The sequence below is a fragment of the Berghia stephanieae genome, chromosome 2, assembly GCF_034508935.2.
Source record: "Berghia stephanieae isolate SIO BIC M18660-M18661 chromosome 2, UCSD_Bste_1.3, whole genome shotgun sequence".
Classification (NCBI taxonomy): domain Eukaryota; kingdom Metazoa; phylum Mollusca; class Gastropoda; order Nudibranchia; family Aeolidiidae; genus Berghia; species Berghia stephanieae.
In genome coordinates, this window is record NC_088361.1 from 91,874,473 (window position 1) to 91,895,639 (window position 21,167).

A 21,167-nucleotide genomic window follows, 5' to 3' on the forward strand; every position below is an offset into this window, starting at 1 on the left:
AGCTAAAACCATAAATTTGCCTGTTTCCGTCTGTTTTAAGGACTTAGCCAGGGCCAAACAGAAAAAGTAATCCAATCCAAGGAAAGGATAGAAAGTATCAAAGAGACAAATATCATACATACGTTTTCAGATTTTTATAGAATAAAGCAACCCAGAAAACAGATATAGGGGGATAGAAGGCACGGAAGTGCCCTCCTGCCCACTATGGGAGGTCAAAAGGCCCCACCCAGTGTACAAAAAGGAATATTACAGCTTTAAAAAAAAAAAATAACAAAAATACTAAAATCGGTTTCGGGTTTGGTACTTTATCTTTTTTTTTTAAGCTGTTATATTCATCATGTTTAGTACCAGTGAAATGAATTCATAAATAACACTAATACCAATATGAAAAAGAAAATCATTTAAATATTTATTTGGATACCATTTAGTATACTCATAGTATTAAAAATTAAAACAAAATGCTGGAAGCAGGGCATGGTTTTAAAAAAAAAAAAAACATAACTTCCATAACAAGGACAAACAGCGACTAAACATTCAATTTCTAACTAAAATTGCTGGCAAATGCCCTTTGAGCAGCTCTACTTTTTCACATATGGTTATCATTTTTTTAATAGTTGGAAGAAGGGGGAAGGGATGGTTAAATGACTGTGAGAAAAGTGACCAGAAAATTCGAAAGAAAATATAACAAAAGAAAAATAAATAAAATAGGAAACTTTTAAAAATATAATAATGAATAAGCTTTGATCCTTCTTAACACATTTTTCATCTTGTGAACATGGTCCCTTGGAGAAAAAAAATATTTATTATTTTGCAAATGCTCTCCACGCAATTAAAATGGTCTTAATAGGTGGGTTAATCTATCAAAAGACGTTTTAATAATCTCATTTTCAAAAAAGAATTAAAAGCGATTTCTAAAGCCAGATTGAATGTATTTATATTGCATTATACGGAAAACGAAATGAACAGTAAATCTCATTATTTTGTCACCTGCATTGTTGGCAAGACTAACCGATGAGGTGTTTATACATGTAACACATCAGATAAAAAAATTTTCTGAGCTGTCAGCACACACACACCCCCCTCCCCCCAATATTCTACAGGATGTAAACAAAACTATTCAATTTCTGATCATAGCATTTTCATCTATCCAAAAGTTGCCTAATGATTTTGTGGTTGAAAACAATAGCTTAATTTTTTTCAGAGAAATGGTCTTCAATTCATTTTTGGTTAATTCAAAAATATGTTCAACGCCTGTAACCTTAACAAATTGAATGGTTAGTATTCAAGATTTAAAATATCTTCACGAGGTTTCAAAGCCCATGACTAATGGATCTACATAGCATAATATTATCCCACCTAGCAGTTGAAACAAAACATTAAAATCCAAGTAAATGCATATCACTGTAATAATAAATATCAGTTACATAAAAAAAAATTAAATAAGAAATAGAAACACAAAGGATTAAAAGAAAAGAAAGATAGAAATAATAATTTAAAAATTACAGTTCTTTGCATCTATCAAAAAAATTAAATACTATTCTTTTTACAAAATAACTGGAGATATCTTAAATGTCAAAACCGTGTCACTGTGTGATCTACATAGTTCCCCCTCAATACCAAAAAAAAAAAATACTTTAAAAAAATCGCCCAAAATGAGAAAAAATAAAAAGACAACGAAACACCATTATAATTGAAATACTATGAATCACATGAGTAGTTCTTTGAAAGTAACAGAAAGCAAGTATAACATAAACGTACAGTCTGTCACCATGCTGTTTTGATTTAGCATTGTCAATTTGAGCACCAGGTTGGAAATGATGGGAATTTTTTTTTTAAACAAAATATATAAATAACAATTTTTTAAATTACCATATTTCACACACACAAAAAAAGTCTAACTACAATTTTATGCAAGACAAATTGCCATGATTGATTGGAGTCTGCTTTACTAAAATACTCATGAAATAAACGAAACAAAAAATAATAATGAGAAGCTTGACTACTTCATACGATGAGTGAGAAAAATTAGACCTTTTCTTCACTGCAATCTATATATGCCCTCTAACCATGTATGACTGACTTCATTGGGGGAAAAAAAACAAAAAAAAAACAGGTAAATAGCACTGACAATTGAACGTATGTTAACAAACAAAACAAATTTGAGTAGAATTAAAAACAAAATTTGTATAATAGGACAATAATAAATAATAAATACTTACAAAATATATTTACACATTCACAATTTTATATATATACATTTCAATAACTAGCTGATGATCATTATGATATTATTTCAATTATTTACATAAATAGTAAGTTTTGTAAAAACGAACAGTGAAACCCGCTTTGAGGGATGTCAAATAAAGGATACAATATTTAAAAGGGCAAGTTCTCGACACCAGATATATAATTAGATGAAACTTGACATCATCCGCTCAGTTAACCTTAGGCAATACCCTGAACTAAGCATTGATAATATCATTCTCAGTGAAATAAAAAATAAGAGTTTTTTAAAAACTACACCTATCCCGACAGTACAGGTTTAATTCTTATATCTTTTAATGTGTATCCACCAAATGCTTGCTTGAGTTCAGTTGTTTTTTATTGTTTTTAAATGTTTAACGACTCTTGCTCCACTTTTAGGAGTCATTTCCGCGCCAGTAAAAAGGAAAATGATAGGGGGAAAATTGCAGTTCAAAGTTAAGAGCACCAAAGAAAAAGTACATTACCCAGATAGATGACAGAGATGTTTTCTCTGCCGTCTATCAGGGTTTTTAAATAATGTATTTATGTTTTTATTGGGGGTTTTTTTTGTAGTTGGCTGAAGAAGGTATTGAGCCCAAAACATTCTATGTTTGGTATTTTGTCATTTTTGAAGCTGTTCTATTCAATTTTTATTTTTATTTTTAACATATAAATGAGGAATATATTTTAGCTTAACCCTCTAGAACCCAGTATGGCATAAACGTCATACGTATTAAAGGGAGGCTGCCCTTGGTGACAATTAAACTATTATATTTTTTTATTATTGGCAGTTATTTCCCCTTTACCCTTTCTAGCTCCCCGAAGAAGGAGATTGGTTTTTGGAAGATTTTTTATTAGTTTCCTTTTCCTGTTTACATTTTTGCCCACAAGGTTTGGAAGCACTACATTACTACATTATTTTCATCCGCGCCAATCAGATCTAAGGTGAGTAGCATCAGTATTATTTTTTTGATCTTATCATTCTCTAATGTCTGTATTTATATTCTAATTCAGTTTTAAAATTTAGATTGTATTTACTTTTGATGAAAATGAAGTTGAAATAGTAGTATGACAAAAACGTCATACCGGGCACAAGGCCAATTTCCTATATGACATAAATGTCATAGTGGGTCTTACAGGGATAAGTATCCCCATGGGAGGTAAATGTTTATCATATTTAAGGTATTATTATTCTGTCTGTTTTTTTTCTTGCCATGCTTTATTTATATTTTTTTTTTCTTTCTCCTCTTTTCTTTTAGAATGGATAGTGACTCTGAAATTGACGATTTGGTAGCCTGTATCGACCCAAATGAGAGCGATTTTTTTGATTCTGAAGATGAATATGTGCCAAGTGATGATGATTTCGAGTCCGATGATGAAGAAATACAACGACCAAAACGCAAAAAGAGAAGATTAACAGTATCTGACAATGGTTTTGACGAAGAGGATGACATACCCCTGGCTGTCGTTAGAGCTGAACAACTGCAACAACAGGATGCATTGGCCGCAGAAATCGACGAAGATATTCTGACACAAATGATGAATCAGGGAATGTGGATACGTATGCCTTTCACACCACCAGACACAACATTCACTGGTGATGTTGAGCCAATGCCTGATGATTTGAAAACTCCTTATGAATTTTTTAGGGAGATTATCTCTGATGAAATGTTGGAAAATGTTGAACAGCAGACAAACATTTATGCAATGGCTGAGAAGGGAATTCAGTTCAAATGCACAAAGAAAGAAATAGAAAAGTTTATAGGTATTTATCTTCGAATGGGACAAATGAAAGCCCATTGTGTGAGAGCATATTGGGCATTTGCAACAAGGTATCCTCCAATTGCTGACGTGTTTGTGAGAAATCGCTTTCTGCAGCTTTGTCGTTACATTCACTTCACAGACAATACCACACCCAATGATAGTGATCGTATTTGGAAACTTCGTCCCTGGCTGAACAGCCTAAAAGAAAATCTAAAACATCTCATTCCCCTTGAAACACAAAGTGTTGATGAAGTCATGGTAGCTTTTAAAGGGCACAGTGTGGTCAAACAATATATGAAAAACAAACCACAAAAGTGGGGCATAAAACTCTGGGCGCGGACCGGTAGTGATGGGTTGCTACATGACTTCACTGTTTACCAATCTATAAAGTCCTCAACAAAATCAAAATTAGGCATGACAGGAGAGGTGGTGATGGACATGGTAAAACATTTGGAGTCAAACAAAAATTACAAAGTCTTTGCTGACAATCTTTTTTCTAGTTTGGAATTGGTGAAATGCCTGAAAGAACGTGGAATATTCTATTCTGGAACAGTACGAGAAAACCGTCTCAAAGGCTGTGAGTTCAGATCAGAAAAAGACATGAAGAAGGATCGAAGAGGAGTGCACGACTGTTTGATTGAAGTTGATAGCAATATTGTGGCAGTGAGATGGTATGACAATAAAAAAGTGGATGTCATTTCATCGTTCAAGGGGGTTGATCCTATCACAAAAGTACACCGTTATGACAGAAAGAAGAAGGAAAGAATAGAAGTGCCATGCCCTGAAGTTATTAAATCCTACAATAAATATATGGGTGGCGTCGATCTCTTGGACTCTTTGACGGCTTTGTACAAAGCAAAAATCAAAACTCGCCGCTGGTATTTGTACATTTTCTATCATACCATCAACATGACTGTTGTAACAAGTTGGATTTTGTATAGGCGCCATTGTGCTCTCCTTGGCGTAAAACCAAAGAAACTGAGTGACTTCCAGTCAGAAATTGCTACTAGTCTAATACACGTTGCCACAAAACCAGGTCGACCATCATTAGACAGTGGCGCCGACAAAACAAATAAGACACTGCCATCTGTTCGTCCAACAGATGATGTGCGACTTGATGGTACCAACCACCTTCCACGTAGTGCAAAGAGACAATTTTGTAAATTCCCTGGATGTCACCAGAAAGCAGTGATGTTTTGCTGCAAATGCAATTTAAATTTGTGCTGCAATAAGCAAAGAAACTGTTTTTACAAGTTTCACACACAGAGACAGATCTAAAATCTTTTGTGCCCAGTATGACGTTTTTGTCATATCCTTATTTGTTCCATTAATGCCCAATATGACATTTTTGTCATAGTCTGTAACTTTTTTGTAAATTTTTTTTTCAAAAATTAAAAGTTGATTAATGTTTTATACATCATTTCTGACTTATTTTGTGGAAAAAAATAATTTTTTTATCCATGGGATCTAATCTTGGGCTCTAGAGGGTTAAAGGATAACATTTACTCAATTGATAAATCTAATGCGAATTAAGCCATTAAGGCATACGACAAATTGTCTAAGCTATGTAAACTGGACGTCAGACATACTTACATATTAATCATGTGACTAGCGTAATGATTAAATGCATCAATGTAAAACCAATGCCTCCAAGAAAATCTGGGACAGATCATTGCAACACTATTTCAGCTTATTTTTTTTAGTGAACCAAAGCTCCTAATTCCTAGTATTTTGTTGTATTTTTAGCCGATTAGAGGTAAATACACTAACCATAATCTTCAGAGATTCACTCTTGTTTTAAAAACTATTTACACTTATCCTTTTTCGTTCATCTTTTCAGTTAAAGAAATTAAAATCCAAAAAGTAGAGCTATGATGACAAAAAAATAATTCATTAAATGAAAATGAGAGGAATAGACTGAACTTTACAGAGGTCAAAAATAGATTTCTTAATGATCATGAAATGGTTCTTTGAACCATTATTCATGATGTCCATGGAACAGGAATTTATCCCGATTTCTATCAAGAAAAAATCGTACAGAAATAATTGCTTGCCATTCTCTACATAGAAAACTATACGTCATTACAAAGTACTTTCCATCAGATCATGGGTGCCAGCAGGAAGAAGTGCTGAAACCTGAAACTAAAATCTCGACACTTTGCCAAACCTGAAAATGTTCCTACTGAAAATGTGGCCTAAACTTTACTCTCATTTCATCACCGTTTTTATACCATTATTAAATGATTACACAGCAAACATATTGACACAATGAGGAAATTAATTTGATTTAAAAACTAACTTATAATACATAGTGAAATAGTAAGTAGGGCTAGACATGTGCATCGGCCTACGTTTTGAAAGGTCGAGGCTGTAAACACGGGGTTGGACAGGCCGAGGCCAAAGAGAGTTCCGGTTTCACGAATCTACCTCCATACACTGAAAAGGTGGCTGAATCAAGTTTTCGAATTTTTACCGATGCTATTAGGTTATTTTACTCAAAACACTGAAACCGGAGGTATTTGACTTCGAGATATCACGAAACCGGAATTCCGGCATGAACCAGAAACTGGCATCCATGCATCAGATCCACTATTACATTCAGCCAAATCTACTCCCCATTGCATGATAAGAAAGTCATTAAAACAGGATCACGTCAAAGTATCATCACAATATTGTCTTGGTCAAATTCTCTGTTTGAAACCACCAATCACTAAAGACAGTTTGCCATTGATTTGAAATGACCAATAATACATCAAGTTTTATTGCTAGATATGATCTTTTTAAGTTTTCGGGTACTTATAGGAAATTTTCTTGAGATTTGATTCTCAATGAATTACATGATGAAACCACTGACATTTAAAGAACGAGAGTTTGCATATATAAAAGTTTCATAACCCAAGACTTATATAAGCTATTCTGACATTTAAAAAAGGGGAGATTCCATCTACTGATGAACACTAGACATAATAAAATATTACAATATCAGTCTATGAAGAGCTGCAAATAAAATAATGATAATCAGTTATTAATCCTACAGTGAAGCCAAACAATAGCAAAAAAAAAATTGTTGATCAGAGGCCCGAATCATAAATATTAAATAAAATCATTCACAAAAACAATCAAATGTGTCTTCAGATCATCATTTTAAGTACATCACGTTGATTTGTAAAAATATCACACCATAATTTTCACATGATTCCCAGAGCATTTATCGATGTGTGGAATTCACCCAATAGGCTTTTTAAAAGAAGAAAATATTGAGCATAAAAGGGTTTACGAAAAAAACTAAATGAGGTGTTGATTTTGATTTATGACAGGAAAAAAAAGAATAAAAAACAAAAAAACAATAAGAAATGAAACGACAAAGCAATTGCAATTCATGTCAATGTAACAGCAGCAAATAAATGTTAAAACATCAGCAGATCTATCAATTTATCTATAACCATCAAAATAATTTTCATTGCTTGGGTACTAAAATGTATGGTGACCCAACATTTTTTATTCCCCTCCAAAAAAAAAAAGAAAAACTATAAGAAACTATTTTTTTTTAAAAAGATCATTTTTCTTTTAGACAAAAAGAGGAAATCTCTTGATACAAACATCAAAATAAGCTATTTAGAGATTCTTTTGTATAATATCAACAAAATGAATTGCAATAAAATGAACACAGATCGAAAAAAAATATATAGATGAGCTCTTGCAGCACAACAAAATAATCATCTCTGAAAAAAAATATTATAATAATTGATGGTGTAAGTTACACCTTCCTCAGTCTTTAATACAATCAAAAAGGAATTTCAAAGGGGGGTAAAGATCTCATACCCAATTAAATATATTGTATCATTGTTGCAATAACTACATCCCACTTTTAAAATCACACGCTGCTTGTAATAATAATCAGCATAATAATAATTATAATATTATCATAAATAATAATCGTCATATTGCACATTGAAATGCCCCCGGCAAAGAGCTCTTCTCACTCACGACAAATTTATAGATACAACATTCAAGAATTATTTCTTTTCACTCCTATTACACATAGATGTATTGCAAAGTTACACCAAAAAAATTGGTTTCTATTAAACTTACACGATTGGGAAATAAAACAGAACTTGTCAAGTCCCATAAATCCTCTTGTAACAGGAAATACAACTCAACATCTGTTCCTCCTTGAACATTTTGTGTCAAAACCAATATCCTGATAATAAAAGACACATGCCAACAGAATTTCTTTCCTTTTTTTTTTAAAATATCACCTGTTATAAATAGAATAAAAATCACCACCTTATGTGAATAAATCTGTCAATTTTGGCAAGTGCTGTCAAGTCTGACTGTTCTATCAAGTAGATACTATTCGTCAAAACGATTTTTCCTACTCCTATCCATTATTGGCCATCCTGTTTCAATTTCTTGATCGTGTTCTTCAACGCTTGTCGTTTGTTGCAGAACCAAACCCTGATTACCTCCCTGTCATAGTTGAGTCTCTCTGACAGCTCTGTCATCTCAGTTCCTTTGGAGAGCAAAGACGATAAAAGAAGAGAGAGATGAATGTTTTCTTATTGCACTTGTTTACATGACGGCTTTTGAAATATACAAAGGTAAATTATACTCGTTTGAAAATTTTATATAAAGCAAGAATTTTTATAATAATTATAATAATAATAATAATAATAATAATAATAATAATAATAATAATAATAATAATAATAAAAATAATAATAATAATAATAATAATAATAAATTGATGACACTTGTATAGGACATTTTAAAAATCATATAATGCTTAATTCGATTTACATTGTTATTACTATGTCAGGATGACCTTGATCTTTGAAATTTGATTTTAAACTTAAGTTATAAGATATGGGATTTAAAAGATGCCTTCATTGAGGAGATAAATAACAATAGTTAAATTGAATGGAAGCTTCAATCTAATTAATGAAGACAGGTGATAAGGACGTCTCAGGTTTCCGCTTTGTCAACAAAACAAAATGAATGAATCACAAAGGACGAATGAGAGATGAGAGAATGGTGTGGCCAAGGTGAATAAATGGTGCTTAACTATGATAACAAACCTGGTTCTGCCACCAGCTCTACTAGCAAAACAATGATCTGAAAGAGTGTGATGAAACAGTGCCAGCCGAAGCTGCTAGAATTATACAACAACAACAAAAATCATTCTTGATTTATCTATTTTTTGATGTTTTCCTTTTTGTACTTTTCTTCCTGCTTTGTCTCGCACTGTTCCATACACACTTTTTCAGATCTTTATCCTACACCTGTGTCAGGTCCCTGATTTATCACTTTGATATGAACAATACAATGGATGTTTTCAATCATCAAATCACCTGTAGGATGTGTGTTCCTTTCAAAATATTGATTGAGTAATTCTAGAGCTTGTGGCGTAAATGACGTCCTCCTTTTCCTCTTCTTGCTCGGTTCACTGCCAATGAAATCAGTGAGATTCTGGACCCCGTTTTTGTACCTCTCCTCTGCTTCCGCCATCCACCTCTCTAATACAGGTTTGATTTTCTGGGCACTTTTTGGAGTGATGTCCAATTTTTCAAACCTAAAGAGTGAAGAAAAAAAAAATATATATATATATAAAATAAATGGCTTAAACATCATTTGATACATTAAGACAATCTTCAATGTAATCTTCACCTCCCACTCGAAATACTTGAATGGATGGATCGACTTGAATAAATAGATTTTAAAGAAATTTTAAAAAATCAAAATCGTTATGATTAAGTAATTTTGGAAAAGAGGATGATTTGATATTTTTGAACTCCTTTGCAATTATCTATGTATCTGTAATAACAATATCAACAGTGACTAATCTATTTTCAATGAAAAAAATCTGAGAAAGTGACTTGAAAAAGATATGGATACTTTACAATTTTAAAATCTATAACATTGCTATGAATTGAGGTGAGAATGGCATAAGACAATGAATATTTTTTAATTATAAAAAAAATTTTAAAACTTGTATAGAAAAAAAATCACTTACTACACGAATTCATATTCAAAGAGTAATGATTATACCTGCATATAGCTGATTGACTGTATGCTGGGCCTTCTGTAGCACTCAATGCCTGCCCAACTTGTGTTTGCGTAAGACCTAAAGACAATCTCCGAATTTTGAATTGACGAGCAAATTCTTTGATTTCATCTAAGTTGATACCATCAACTGTTGTACTTTCTGTTGAATTGCCAACTGTATCTAAAACAAAGGAGAATAGAAACAGATACATAAATGAGAAAATAAAAAGTAGGAAATAAGAATGAAAACTGACTGGATATATCTGCGGTTTTCCTTCACATTGATTTTAAATATTAAAAATTTAAAAACTTAGTTAAATTTATATGATTTACTAGTGGAGAACCTGCAATAATTGTGGGAAAATAAAGGTTATTACGAACAGGCAAACATCTATTCTAATTATTATACTACGGTATAGTGTTAATTAACATAAATCGAGACAAATCTTTTGAGCCATCAACAACCAAAATCGGTCCAATAATAGTCTGTGGGTGAACCCAGCAAAAGGATGTCCAGATGGCGATTCACAACATCAAATGACCTAATCATTAGGCCCTAGCAGATTTTCTAAATAATCATTTGAGTCAACGTGGTGTAAGAATTAATTTTTAAAAGTTTTGCAAGTTAGTAAAAAATAGTTTTATAACGTTTAAATTTGCCAGTAATTGTGTGCTTTTTGGCAAAAAAATTTAACATGGGCTGTATGGAACAATTTGGACACCCAACCCTAATTTTTTAATAACAGATTTAAAACAATAGATGTTGTTTCTCAAAGTGAAAAAAATGTTATTTCACATTTCTGTTCATTTTGACTTAAAAATCTACTTTTTGGCAAATGGTTCACCCTGAGATAATACCGTTTTAAGACAATAGGTCACAATTAAAGGCATTGGGTTAACCCAAACATAATAATTAGACCTGTAAATGAGCTCTATAAAAATTGACTGAGACTGAGACTGAAATTGAACCTCACGGAAACTCTTCGTATCAGAAAAATCCAAAGAATCGAGATGAATAATAGTAAACAGCAAGCTCACTTGAGCAAAACAATGGCAGAAAACGTCCTAATTTGCGAGGGAATTAATTAGGCTACTTACCATTGTTCCTTATAATTAGGTACCCAATCAGTGAAGAAATGGTCAACCAGTTAGTTTACAACGTGAGGCAATCGAAATGTGCTTGTTGCAATCTATCCTAACTTTGGATTTCAATGTGTCTACATATCGCACTTCCGGCATTCGCATTTTACTTTTTAATACTTTTAAGACACGCCAGGTAAATGTGGTCAATTTTGGCTTAGATGAAACTGAAATTTATCGCTCGGCGGCTCAGTTAAAATTGGCTACCATTGGGATCACGACAGGTTTGGAAAGTGAAAAAGTAATTTAACGAAGGATGTGTCTAAAAAGCGTCGCTTAGCCTTGGCAATATATACATCGTTAATATAAATGGTCCCCATGAGCTATGCGTAGTGCTATGGAACACTCCTAATTACTTTACGGTCATTCGACTATGATTTGTGGATTCTTTCTTTCTTCATTTCTTTCTTTCTTTCTTTCCTTTTTTAAAATATTTTAATTTGACAAATTGACTGATTTCAGTTCATTGACTGAGAATTTACAGGTCTAAATACTGTTTTGACTCAAGTGGTCACATATAATCTTCTGATATCATCTCCTTCACATGTAAATGTTGCTGCTCAAAGCTCGAAAAAATAAATAACAATGTGAAATTGAATGTAAGCTTCAATTTAATATACGAATATATCAAATATATATTTATCTGTTTTCGTATATTAAATTGAAGCTTACATTCAATTTAACATTGTTATTTATCTCTGTCACATGTCAACTTACGAGGTAAAAGCTGTGATACATTAGGTGGAAGCCCATTGGTTGCGGATGACAGGTGTGAATGTTGCGTGAGTTTGGCAGCGTTGGCATTGGAGACGGCTTGGGAAAGGGTTTGCTGAAGGACTTGCTGAACAGTGGCCGCTGATGGAGTATGGCTGATGGTGTGGGAGGAATGGTGGCTGGATCCTGTTGATGACGATGAGGAGGACTGGGATAATGGGAGGGAGGCCAGCAACTGGGAAATAAAAGAGGTGGCATTTTTTTTATTAGGACAGTAAATCGTTGGAACAAACTTAGATTTGACACCAAATTTCTTTTTTCAAAATATGCCTTCAAGATTGCTGTTGAAAAATAACTCTCTAATTTGATGTATGAATATGATTAATCACTTCTTTTTTTTTCTTGTGTGCAATAGGGCAGAGAAGTCGTGATGTCACACATTCTAGTCTTCCTGTTCCAAACTCTTTGGAAATGTGTATGCAACCAGCATATATATTTAGACTAGAAAATAAGATGGTCACCAGAAGAAACCAGTAAATGAATTAAACTAGGTATGTATCCAGTCCACTGGAAGAATGTTTTACACTTCCAATGAGATTGGAACCAGTTTTTTGACATCATACTTTTGTTCCCTATTAGCAATGTAATATATTTAATGAGCTTTTTCTTTTTTTAATGTCTTGAGAATTACGTTGTATTTTTATCAGTCATAATTCTACATGTTGTATTCTAAAACAAAAACAAAAAAGAATCGTCATAAAATCAAAATTGTCTTATGAAACATTTAAAGGCATATTAATTATTCGTTCTCCATATTAATATGACATTGTAACAGCAATGGTTCTCATATTTAATGATTTGACCTCAAACGGTTATCATTGAGATCAGAATATCAACACAGAAAAAAAAAATCCCCTACATTATTTTCACATAGGATAATAGGCACGCCTCATATGAGGCGTGCCTATTATCCTTTGTAAAAATAATGTAGGGGATTTTTTTTTTTTCTGTGTTGATATTCTGATCTCAATGATAACCGTTTGAGGTCAAATCACGAAATATGAGAACCATTGCTGTAATTTAATAGGAAATAATGTAGGTGAAGTCATTAGAGGGGTATAATAAAAGTATTCTTGAACTCATTCCCAATGCACGCTCAGCTCCAAAGGCTGTGCAGAGAGAGAGGAGGGAGAGAAGGAAGACAGGAAGGAAGGAGAGAGAGAGAAGAGAGAGAGAAAAAGAGATAGAGAGAGGGGGAGAGAGAGAGAGAGAGAGAGATAGAGAGAGATAGAGAGAGAGAAAGATAGAGAGAGAACAATATCATTTCTTCTTTAGATCAATAAAGTCTACATTTTATATATGACAGGAAAAGCTCATATTGACAGGGTGATAAAGACCACGAAAAAGAGGTGTTATAAATACGTTGATATGATGAAAATAAAGTACATTTAAGAGACTTCTTTTTCATGAAAGAGCTTTCTATCTATATATACATAGCAACCAGAATCCAACTGGAAACTCGCCACTCACCTGAGGGCTGACAGCAAGTAGTTGTCCTCCTGACGTACTGATGATTTGAGGTAAGGCTGACAAATGATTGGACAAGGACTGACTAGACTTGGACGGTGATGACAGTGATAACGATGACTGAGATTCCCTCAATGTCTGGACATTGGAGGCTGGAAAGTAACAAAAATAATAGTGCAGTATTGATTAGGAATGATGATGATGATGATGATGATGATGACGACGACGACGACGATGATGATGATGATGATGATGATGATGATGGTGATAATGATGGTGAATCAAGCCACTTTCCCATGAGTCCACGAGTACTCCTTGTAAAGAATATAAGCATTTAAAATTTATTTATCCAAATCATCATGTAACCCATGTCATGTGACAGTAGTATGTCTGTCTGTTAATTAAAACTGGTTCAACTGACTTCAAGTCCTTAAGAACTTCACATTAACAGTTTACTCCGCTTAATCTCATGTCAAATAATTCGAAAATTAAACGAACTCACCTGTGATGTTTAATTGAAACTCTGACGAGTCCAATTCCGAATGGGGAACATATGAAGAATCACGTCGTGACTGTCAGGCTTTAACGCGTCAGAACAGACACACGGAACAAATGGAACGGGATGGGACACATACATACAAGTATAATCTATAACGCTATTATATTATAGTCTAATGATTTTAAATGATGTTTACCAATGGGTGGGCATTTGTTCCCCCTTTCAGAATTGGACTCGTCAGGGTTTCAATTAAACATCACAGGTGTGTTCGTTTAATTTTCGAACTCTACCTCATACCCCAATTCCGAATTGGGTTACAAATGAAGCTTTAAAGCATTTGTCTGTTATGACGTAAATTACGAAATCCACGTAGCACTACTCATTTGTTATTTATCCACTACTGCCCTATTGAAATCCTTTTTTTTTTTTTTGTTCTCTCCACTGGCTTATGATAAAATTTTGTAAACGTGGTCTCTGACCTCCATCCTCCCGCTTTCAGTATTATATCCAGTGGAATTCCTTTTATGGCCGCTTTGCTAGTAGATGCTGCCCGGGTGGAATGGGGCTTAAAAATACTGATATCAATGCCCGCTAACTCCATTGTCTTTTTTGTCCCTCTCCTCAGGGTATCTCTAGAGATTGCTTTAAGAATTTTAGTAGTGTTGATGCCAACGGCGGAAAGGGATTTTTACTGATTTTATTACAAAATACAAGCCATTTCCTGATGTATATAGTATATTGTTTTCTGGTATTTCGTCGCCACGAATTGATAATGATTTCACTAATTTCTTCTGAAATGTTTGCACTTTCGAGAATTTCCCGGACAAGCTGCAGGCTATCATTCTGCTGTTGTGTTATGGTGTGAACCTTCTGTTTTGTTACTGGATGATGAAGAAGGTTGGCTTTCTTTGGTAATAGGGGTGGAACATCTGTCAATACGTTTATGAGTTATTCTACTGGCAAATAAGTCAACTTGGAAGGGCCAATATTCTGTGTTAATGTCGTCAAAGACAGATTTCTCTAGAGACCACTCTGTTTCAAGCCCTTTTTCTCTACTACCTTTGTCCGCTTCAGTATTCTCTTTTCCTGGTATGTGTACTGCTGTGACTGTCATATTTCTCTCGATACACCATAACCATAGTTCTCTGGTTATATTATTGCATTCTTCTTTCATGCTGCCTTTTTTGTTAATACATGATACAGCTGTGGTCGGTATTGTCGCAAAATAACGTAATCTTAGAGTGGCCTTTATAATCAGAGGAATATGCTTTCAAAGTGGGAAGAGTCGCTTTCAATTCAAGACAATTGCTATATGCCATCTCCTTTCTTCTTCTGACCATAAACCTCCAGTTCTAACTCCTGCAGATTCTCCACCCCATCCAGTATTACTGGCATCTGATGTTAAGATTAATCCTTCGGGTTGTGGTCCTATCTTAATTGGGTAACTGCCCACCATAGAAAGCCACCATTTTAAATCTTCTTTTATAGCCTCTGTTATAACAATAATCTTATCAAAATTACCCTTATTTTTAGCTAACGATTTGTTTTTATAAATCTCCAATCTTTTATAAAACATATTTCCATATTCGTTACCAGGGCAAACTGCAACTGGTGTTCCTATGATATCCGCTAATTTTCTGATGGTAATAAATTCTTCACGAATGTAACGATCACAAAGATTTTTAAGTTTCGTAATCTTTTCCTCTGTTGGTCTAATGGTCATTGAAGATTTGTTGGTATTAATTGTGAAGCCTAGTTCATCAAATAGTTTACAAATTCTGTTACAAGCTCGTAAACAATCCAAATATGTTCTCCCCAATATGAGGGCATCGTCTATATACATAATTATGATAATGTTTTCGTCTCTCAGGTGAGCAAGTACTGGTTTTATGACTTTTTTAAAAATCCGCGGAGCATCAGTGAAACCCATTACGAGTGAAGTAAACTCAAACTTTTCCCCTGAAAAAATAAATCTGAAAAAATTTTCTAGCTTTCTCATGTAGTGCAATACTGAAATAAGCATCGTTTAAGTCACAGGAACAAGCAAAGTATTGTTCCTGAAATGAACATATCGCCTCTTGAAGACTGCTCATTTTTAAAATGTGTATATTTAACATATTTATTGAAATGCTTAAGGTTGAGAATAATTGTAATGTTCCCATTACTTTTAGTTCTAGCGAATATATTAGAATAAAATTGATTCTGGTTATCCTCGTCATCCCTGACTGCTTAGATATTTTCTCTTTTAATTCTCTAACTTTTTCAATTAGTATTCTTTCCTGTTCCGAAAATGTTATACTTTTTGCACAGGGGTAAAACAAAGTTCTGGGTAAACTCCCCTAATTTGGTTTAACACCCACTGGTCTTTCGTGATTTTCTGCCAATTCTGTATATATAATCTTGTTTTCCCCCCTGTGAAATTGTCTATAGTATCTTTAAATTCTAAACTTACGTTATTGTCTTCTTTTCCCTTCATTTGTCCTTGTTGTCCTAAAGTTAAATTTGATTCTGTGAGAAGTGTTTCCTTCCTCTCCCCGTCCTCCTCTTGTTATCGGTCGCCATCCTCTCCCCCCTCTGCTTTTGTGGGTTCTGGATGGTGAGGGGTAAAGCATCCTCCCTTGACCATTTTTTGATTTTCCATAGAAGTGAAACGTGCCAGGTTTTGTCACGGCTTTCGAAAGCTTGTGGGTATCATTAATTGTCTTAATGCTTTCGTCTAAATTATCTCCAAATGGGAACTCCATTTGATGTGCTTTCTTTCGGTTTGCACAATTCTCTACATTCTTCATTCAGAAAAAGCTTAACTGCTTCTTTTCGAATTTGGCTGCAATTAGTTTATACAGCTGATCCCACTCTTAACAAATCCGTGACTAATGGAGTCATTGCTTTGACCTCTATTACCTTCTTATTGTCCTTTTCCTGGCTCCTTTTAACTAAGTAGCTATTATGGTTAAACTTTTGCTCATTAAAAATTGAATGTTATTGATGGTCGTGTCCTTAGATTTTGCATAAGTAGGCAGTATACGCCATACTTGAGGGTTAATTCGAGGGACTCTGAGATTGGGGGTGTTTTTAGGGCAAAGGTGTTTATCCAACACTTTCTTGATTTTTTCCCTGTTGACATTAGCGCACACTATTGACTATCTTTGCCGATTCGTGAATGTCTTCACCGAACGATTCTGGTACATTAAAAAACTGTTCCAGTTCTTTTATCTCATTATCAATTTCATCTTCGTCCTCACTTTCTTCCACCTCTTTTTCTTTCTCATCTTCGTATGTCATATCATTTTCGAGCATCTCTAACTCGTCGAGGTCACTGGTTGCGGTCCTAGTGTGCGTGCCTTCTCCCCCCTTTTCGCTCTCATTCCGCTTTCGTTTCTTTAACGACGGCTCATTAGAGTCGTGATTAGTCATTAATAGATGCGTTAGTGACTTGAAACCTTCTACAATTAACTGTCCCAATTCCGAATTTGAGGCGTGGGTATTAGAGTGGGTTTCCTTGCTCACTAAATGTGATGGCCCCTGATTAACTACCTCATCTCCAATTGCTTTTGTTTTAGATTCTAATTTCCTTTTATGATATGTTCTACTGTCTTTTTTACATTCTCCATTTTTACCCCTCTTTTTCTCTCCCGCGGGAGAAGAAATTGGGTTTTTTGTATGAGTTAACACTCCCTCGGGAGATGTTATGGGAACTGTTTTAGTTTTCTCCCCCGCAGGGGTAGAAAGTTCCCTATTCAAATCTTCAACTTTATCTGGCTCCATTGTTTATTCGAAGTAATTTTTTTTAAATTTTCTCAAAAGTTTAAATCATTAAGCACCACTTTCACAGTGTTAATAATATACTTGAATGGGAATTGGTATGTCACAGGTCTAATAACAGATTAAAAATCCAATAAGAATAAGGAAAAATTAACACAATGGTTTGCATTAAATAGACAAAACAAGACGCGTCCAGCCTTCTTGACAGTCGAACGTGAACTGACAGTCACGACGTGATTCTTCATTTGTAACCCAATTCGGAATTGGGGTACGAGGTAGAGTTGCAAATTCCAATAATTTGTAAAACTTATCATTACAAACATGTTGGCTTTTTTTGTCCCCTCCATGTTCACTGACCTGAACTGTTTCATGCTCAATCAAATAAGCTTGTTCAATTTGCGCTCGGAGTTTTTTAAAAACACATTGCGCTTTATAATACATTTATCCAAACTCTACAAGTTGAGCAGTCAAGCATTGTGAACAGTATTTCAAATGACATGTATCTCATTCATACCCCTTGATAGAGAATGCATACTGAAGAGATATGTGATCAAAACAAAAACAATTTGTTTCTTTTATAACCATTCAACATGAAAACTGCACTTAACACATTAATCATAATTCTAAACAAAATTTTTTATTAAAGTATGCCCTTCCGAAAGGCAATGTTAGAAACCGGAATATAGAAACATAAACAATCCATGAAACAAAATATCTGATGTCAACACGAATCACCCATGTTCTCCAAAGTGTACAAATTGGGTGGTTAACTATCTTGTCCCTTGAAAAAAATTAAAGTGCCTGAAGCAGGGGTCAAATCTGCCTTAACCACTCGCCACCTCTCAATTAAGCATGTGGAACTGTATTTGAAACCAAATGGATGTCATTCTTACAACTGATTAAGAGACTGTATATTTGACAGATTGGTGACCAAAACATGATTGTTCTCTATATAACCACCCTTCGTAATAAACGAATGAAGCACTTTATCCACATATTAAGCGATCTTACCTCCTGATTGCGTAAGAGACTGTATGTTTGATAGATTCGTGGCCAAGAAGTGGCCACCGTTGTTGGTTGTGATTAACTGGATTTGCTGGTTACCACCTGTGGCCAGGGACACAGGGATGCTGATGAACTGTTGACTGCCATTTGCTATAATGAGATTGAACAGATTCTATATCTATCTATATATATATATATATATATATATATATATATATATATATATATATATATATATATATATATATATATATATATATATATATATATATATATATATATATATATATGTATATGTATATGTACAAGTCGGTTGGAATAAAATAACATGATAAAAAATAACTTTATAGTAAAAATGATCAGAATTTTTTATTATTTTAAAAGTGTTTTGAAGTTTAAGAAATAAAATTCACTGACCTTAATGAAGGCATCTATTTTAAATCACAATTTATATAAGCCTAAAACTGAATTGACATATTATTTTTTTTCAATTACACCCCTCAGCGCAGCATCCTTGGGTGCTGTCACCTGGGCATTCCATAAAGAAATATAGATGATCAATCAAACAAACATCTAATGTCAACAGGAATCACCTATGATGTCCAATGTTAGAAAAATAGGGGTTAATAATCTTGCCCAGGGGAAAAAAATTAAAGTGCCTGAAGTGGGGCTTGAACCTGGTACTGTCTGGGTCACAGCGCAATTTGGCTAATCCCCCCCCCCCCCCCCCCCCCCCGCCCAACATAACATTATACCATTTTGAAAACATAACATCACAAATTTGTAAGTTATAAGCGCTTAAAATATTATCTTAAACTGGTAATTTATGAAAGTGATACTAACCTGCTAGAAGTAGTGGAGTATAAAAAGTAATAAACAAAAATTAGTATAACTTCGAAAAAGAACAAAATATCAAAAAACGAAACGTTCCGGGTTCAAAATTATTCTTCAGCCAAAAACAAAAACAATTAAATTATAAATTCACTCAGATTACTAGCAGACAAACCATGACAAATATCCCTCTGTCATCTGTCTGGATTTTAAGTGATGTATGAAAGTTTTTACTATTTTTATTATTTGCTGAAGAAGGATTTTGAGCCTGAAACATTCTGTGTTTGGCATTGTGTTATTTTACGAAACTGTTGTTATACTCATTCTTTAATAATTGCTTGGTAATTTAGCGCAACCAACTGACCTGTAGAGACTGGTATTAGAATCTGCTGCACTGTGGGCACAGGTGGGTTTCCACTAGAAGAGGATTGACTACCCGTGGAGGCCGAAGCAGATGGCTGACTGGCCAGGAAGAACTGGGGGGCCACTTGGGGTTGACCTAAAAGTTGAGTTTGGCTACTCAAAGAGGACAGGGCACCTGATATGAAAAGAGGTAATTATAAATATGTCAAAAAGAGTTTTCTTTTTCTTTTGAATATGCAAATGCTTTGTAGAGTCAGGGGGATTAATTAAAATATATGAAGAAAAGAAGAAAAAGCAGCTATGTGGTCTTGTGGTATGACAATCGCCTTTGGACCTTAAGGTCCAGAGTCCAAGTCCCACTCCGAGTGGTGCATAGTTGAGTCTTTGGGAAAGACTCTTTAGTCAAATTCTCTCATCATACTCACCGTAAAATGAGTACCTAGCTGTTAACAGCGTTAACTCTGTGGGGGAAAAAATGTCATATCGCCTGACAGGCGTCATGTTTCGTCCTAAATGTTAAGTGTTGCTGTTGGCTAGGGACCTCTTGGGTAAAGTGCTTTGGTTGACAACACATATTATATATTCCACTCCAGTGTGAATAAGTACCCAGATATAGGCAGTGACTGATATGTAAGTGTACAGGGAAAATAATCTACCTTATTTGGCGACATAAGAGTCCGAAATAAAAATATGTTTCCTTATGGGCCTGCTAAGGTGGTTGATAAAGTATCAGGAAGCACATTAGGGCATACTGATGTGTAGTATTATCATAAATGAAATGAGAGATTTTTTAAATGAAATCAAAGAGGTATACAACCAAGCACACACACACACACGCGTGCACACACACACGCACACCCACACACACACACACATATTCAGTCAAAGAACTCTCTCTCTCTCTCTCTATATATATATATATATATATATATATATATATATATATATATATATATATCACAACTTGTTCCACAAATATTATATTGAACGACATTCCCAAGGCTATTCGTGGAGCGTCAAGTGTAGATGCTTTTAAATCAAAGGAAAAACGCTTTACTTGTTTACCAAAAAAAAATATAATGTTAAGTCTCTGTCAATGTTTCACATATACTTGACATCGATGTTTTCTTCTTGTGTGTGAGTGAGTGTGTGTGTGTGTTAGTGCTATTTAGATTGTCATACTTGTAACTGTGAAGCGCATAGAGCATGATCTAGTCAAAGTTATGGGCTAAACAAGGATTATATTGTTATTATCTATTACGTCACTTACTCG

At 34.1% G+C, this 21,167-nt stretch overlaps 1 protein-coding gene across 2 annotated transcripts in view; it reads right to left on the reverse strand.

Annotated features, from left to right (window-relative positions):
• Positions 1–485: 485 nt before the first annotated feature.
• Positions 486–21,167, reverse strand: part of LOC144965846 (uncharacterized) — a 48,789-nt gene continuing 28,107 nt past the window's right edge. The window contains exons 3-10 of one of the 2 annotated variants that reach the window (XM_078901622.1): positions 21,165–21,167; positions 19,896–20,069; positions 18,707–18,850; positions 13,438–13,586; positions 11,911–12,142; positions 10,057–10,234; positions 9,360–9,580; positions 486–8,521 (exon numbers count right to left, since the gene is read on the reverse strand). The exon at positions 21,165–21,167 is cut by the window's right edge and continues 208 nt beyond it. In XM_078901622.1, coding sequence (XP_078757748.1) covers positions 8,397–8,521; positions 9,360–9,580; positions 10,057–10,234; positions 11,911–12,142; positions 13,438–13,586; positions 18,707–18,850; positions 19,896–20,069; positions 21,165–21,167 — 1,226 coding nt within the window. In that variant the 3' untranslated portion in view covers positions 486–8,396. The remainder of the gene's footprint in view (positions 8,522–9,359; positions 9,581–10,056; positions 10,235–11,910; positions 12,143–13,437; positions 13,587–18,706; positions 18,851–19,895; positions 20,070–21,164) is intronic. The other variant, XM_078901623.1, reaches the window with a different exon arrangement.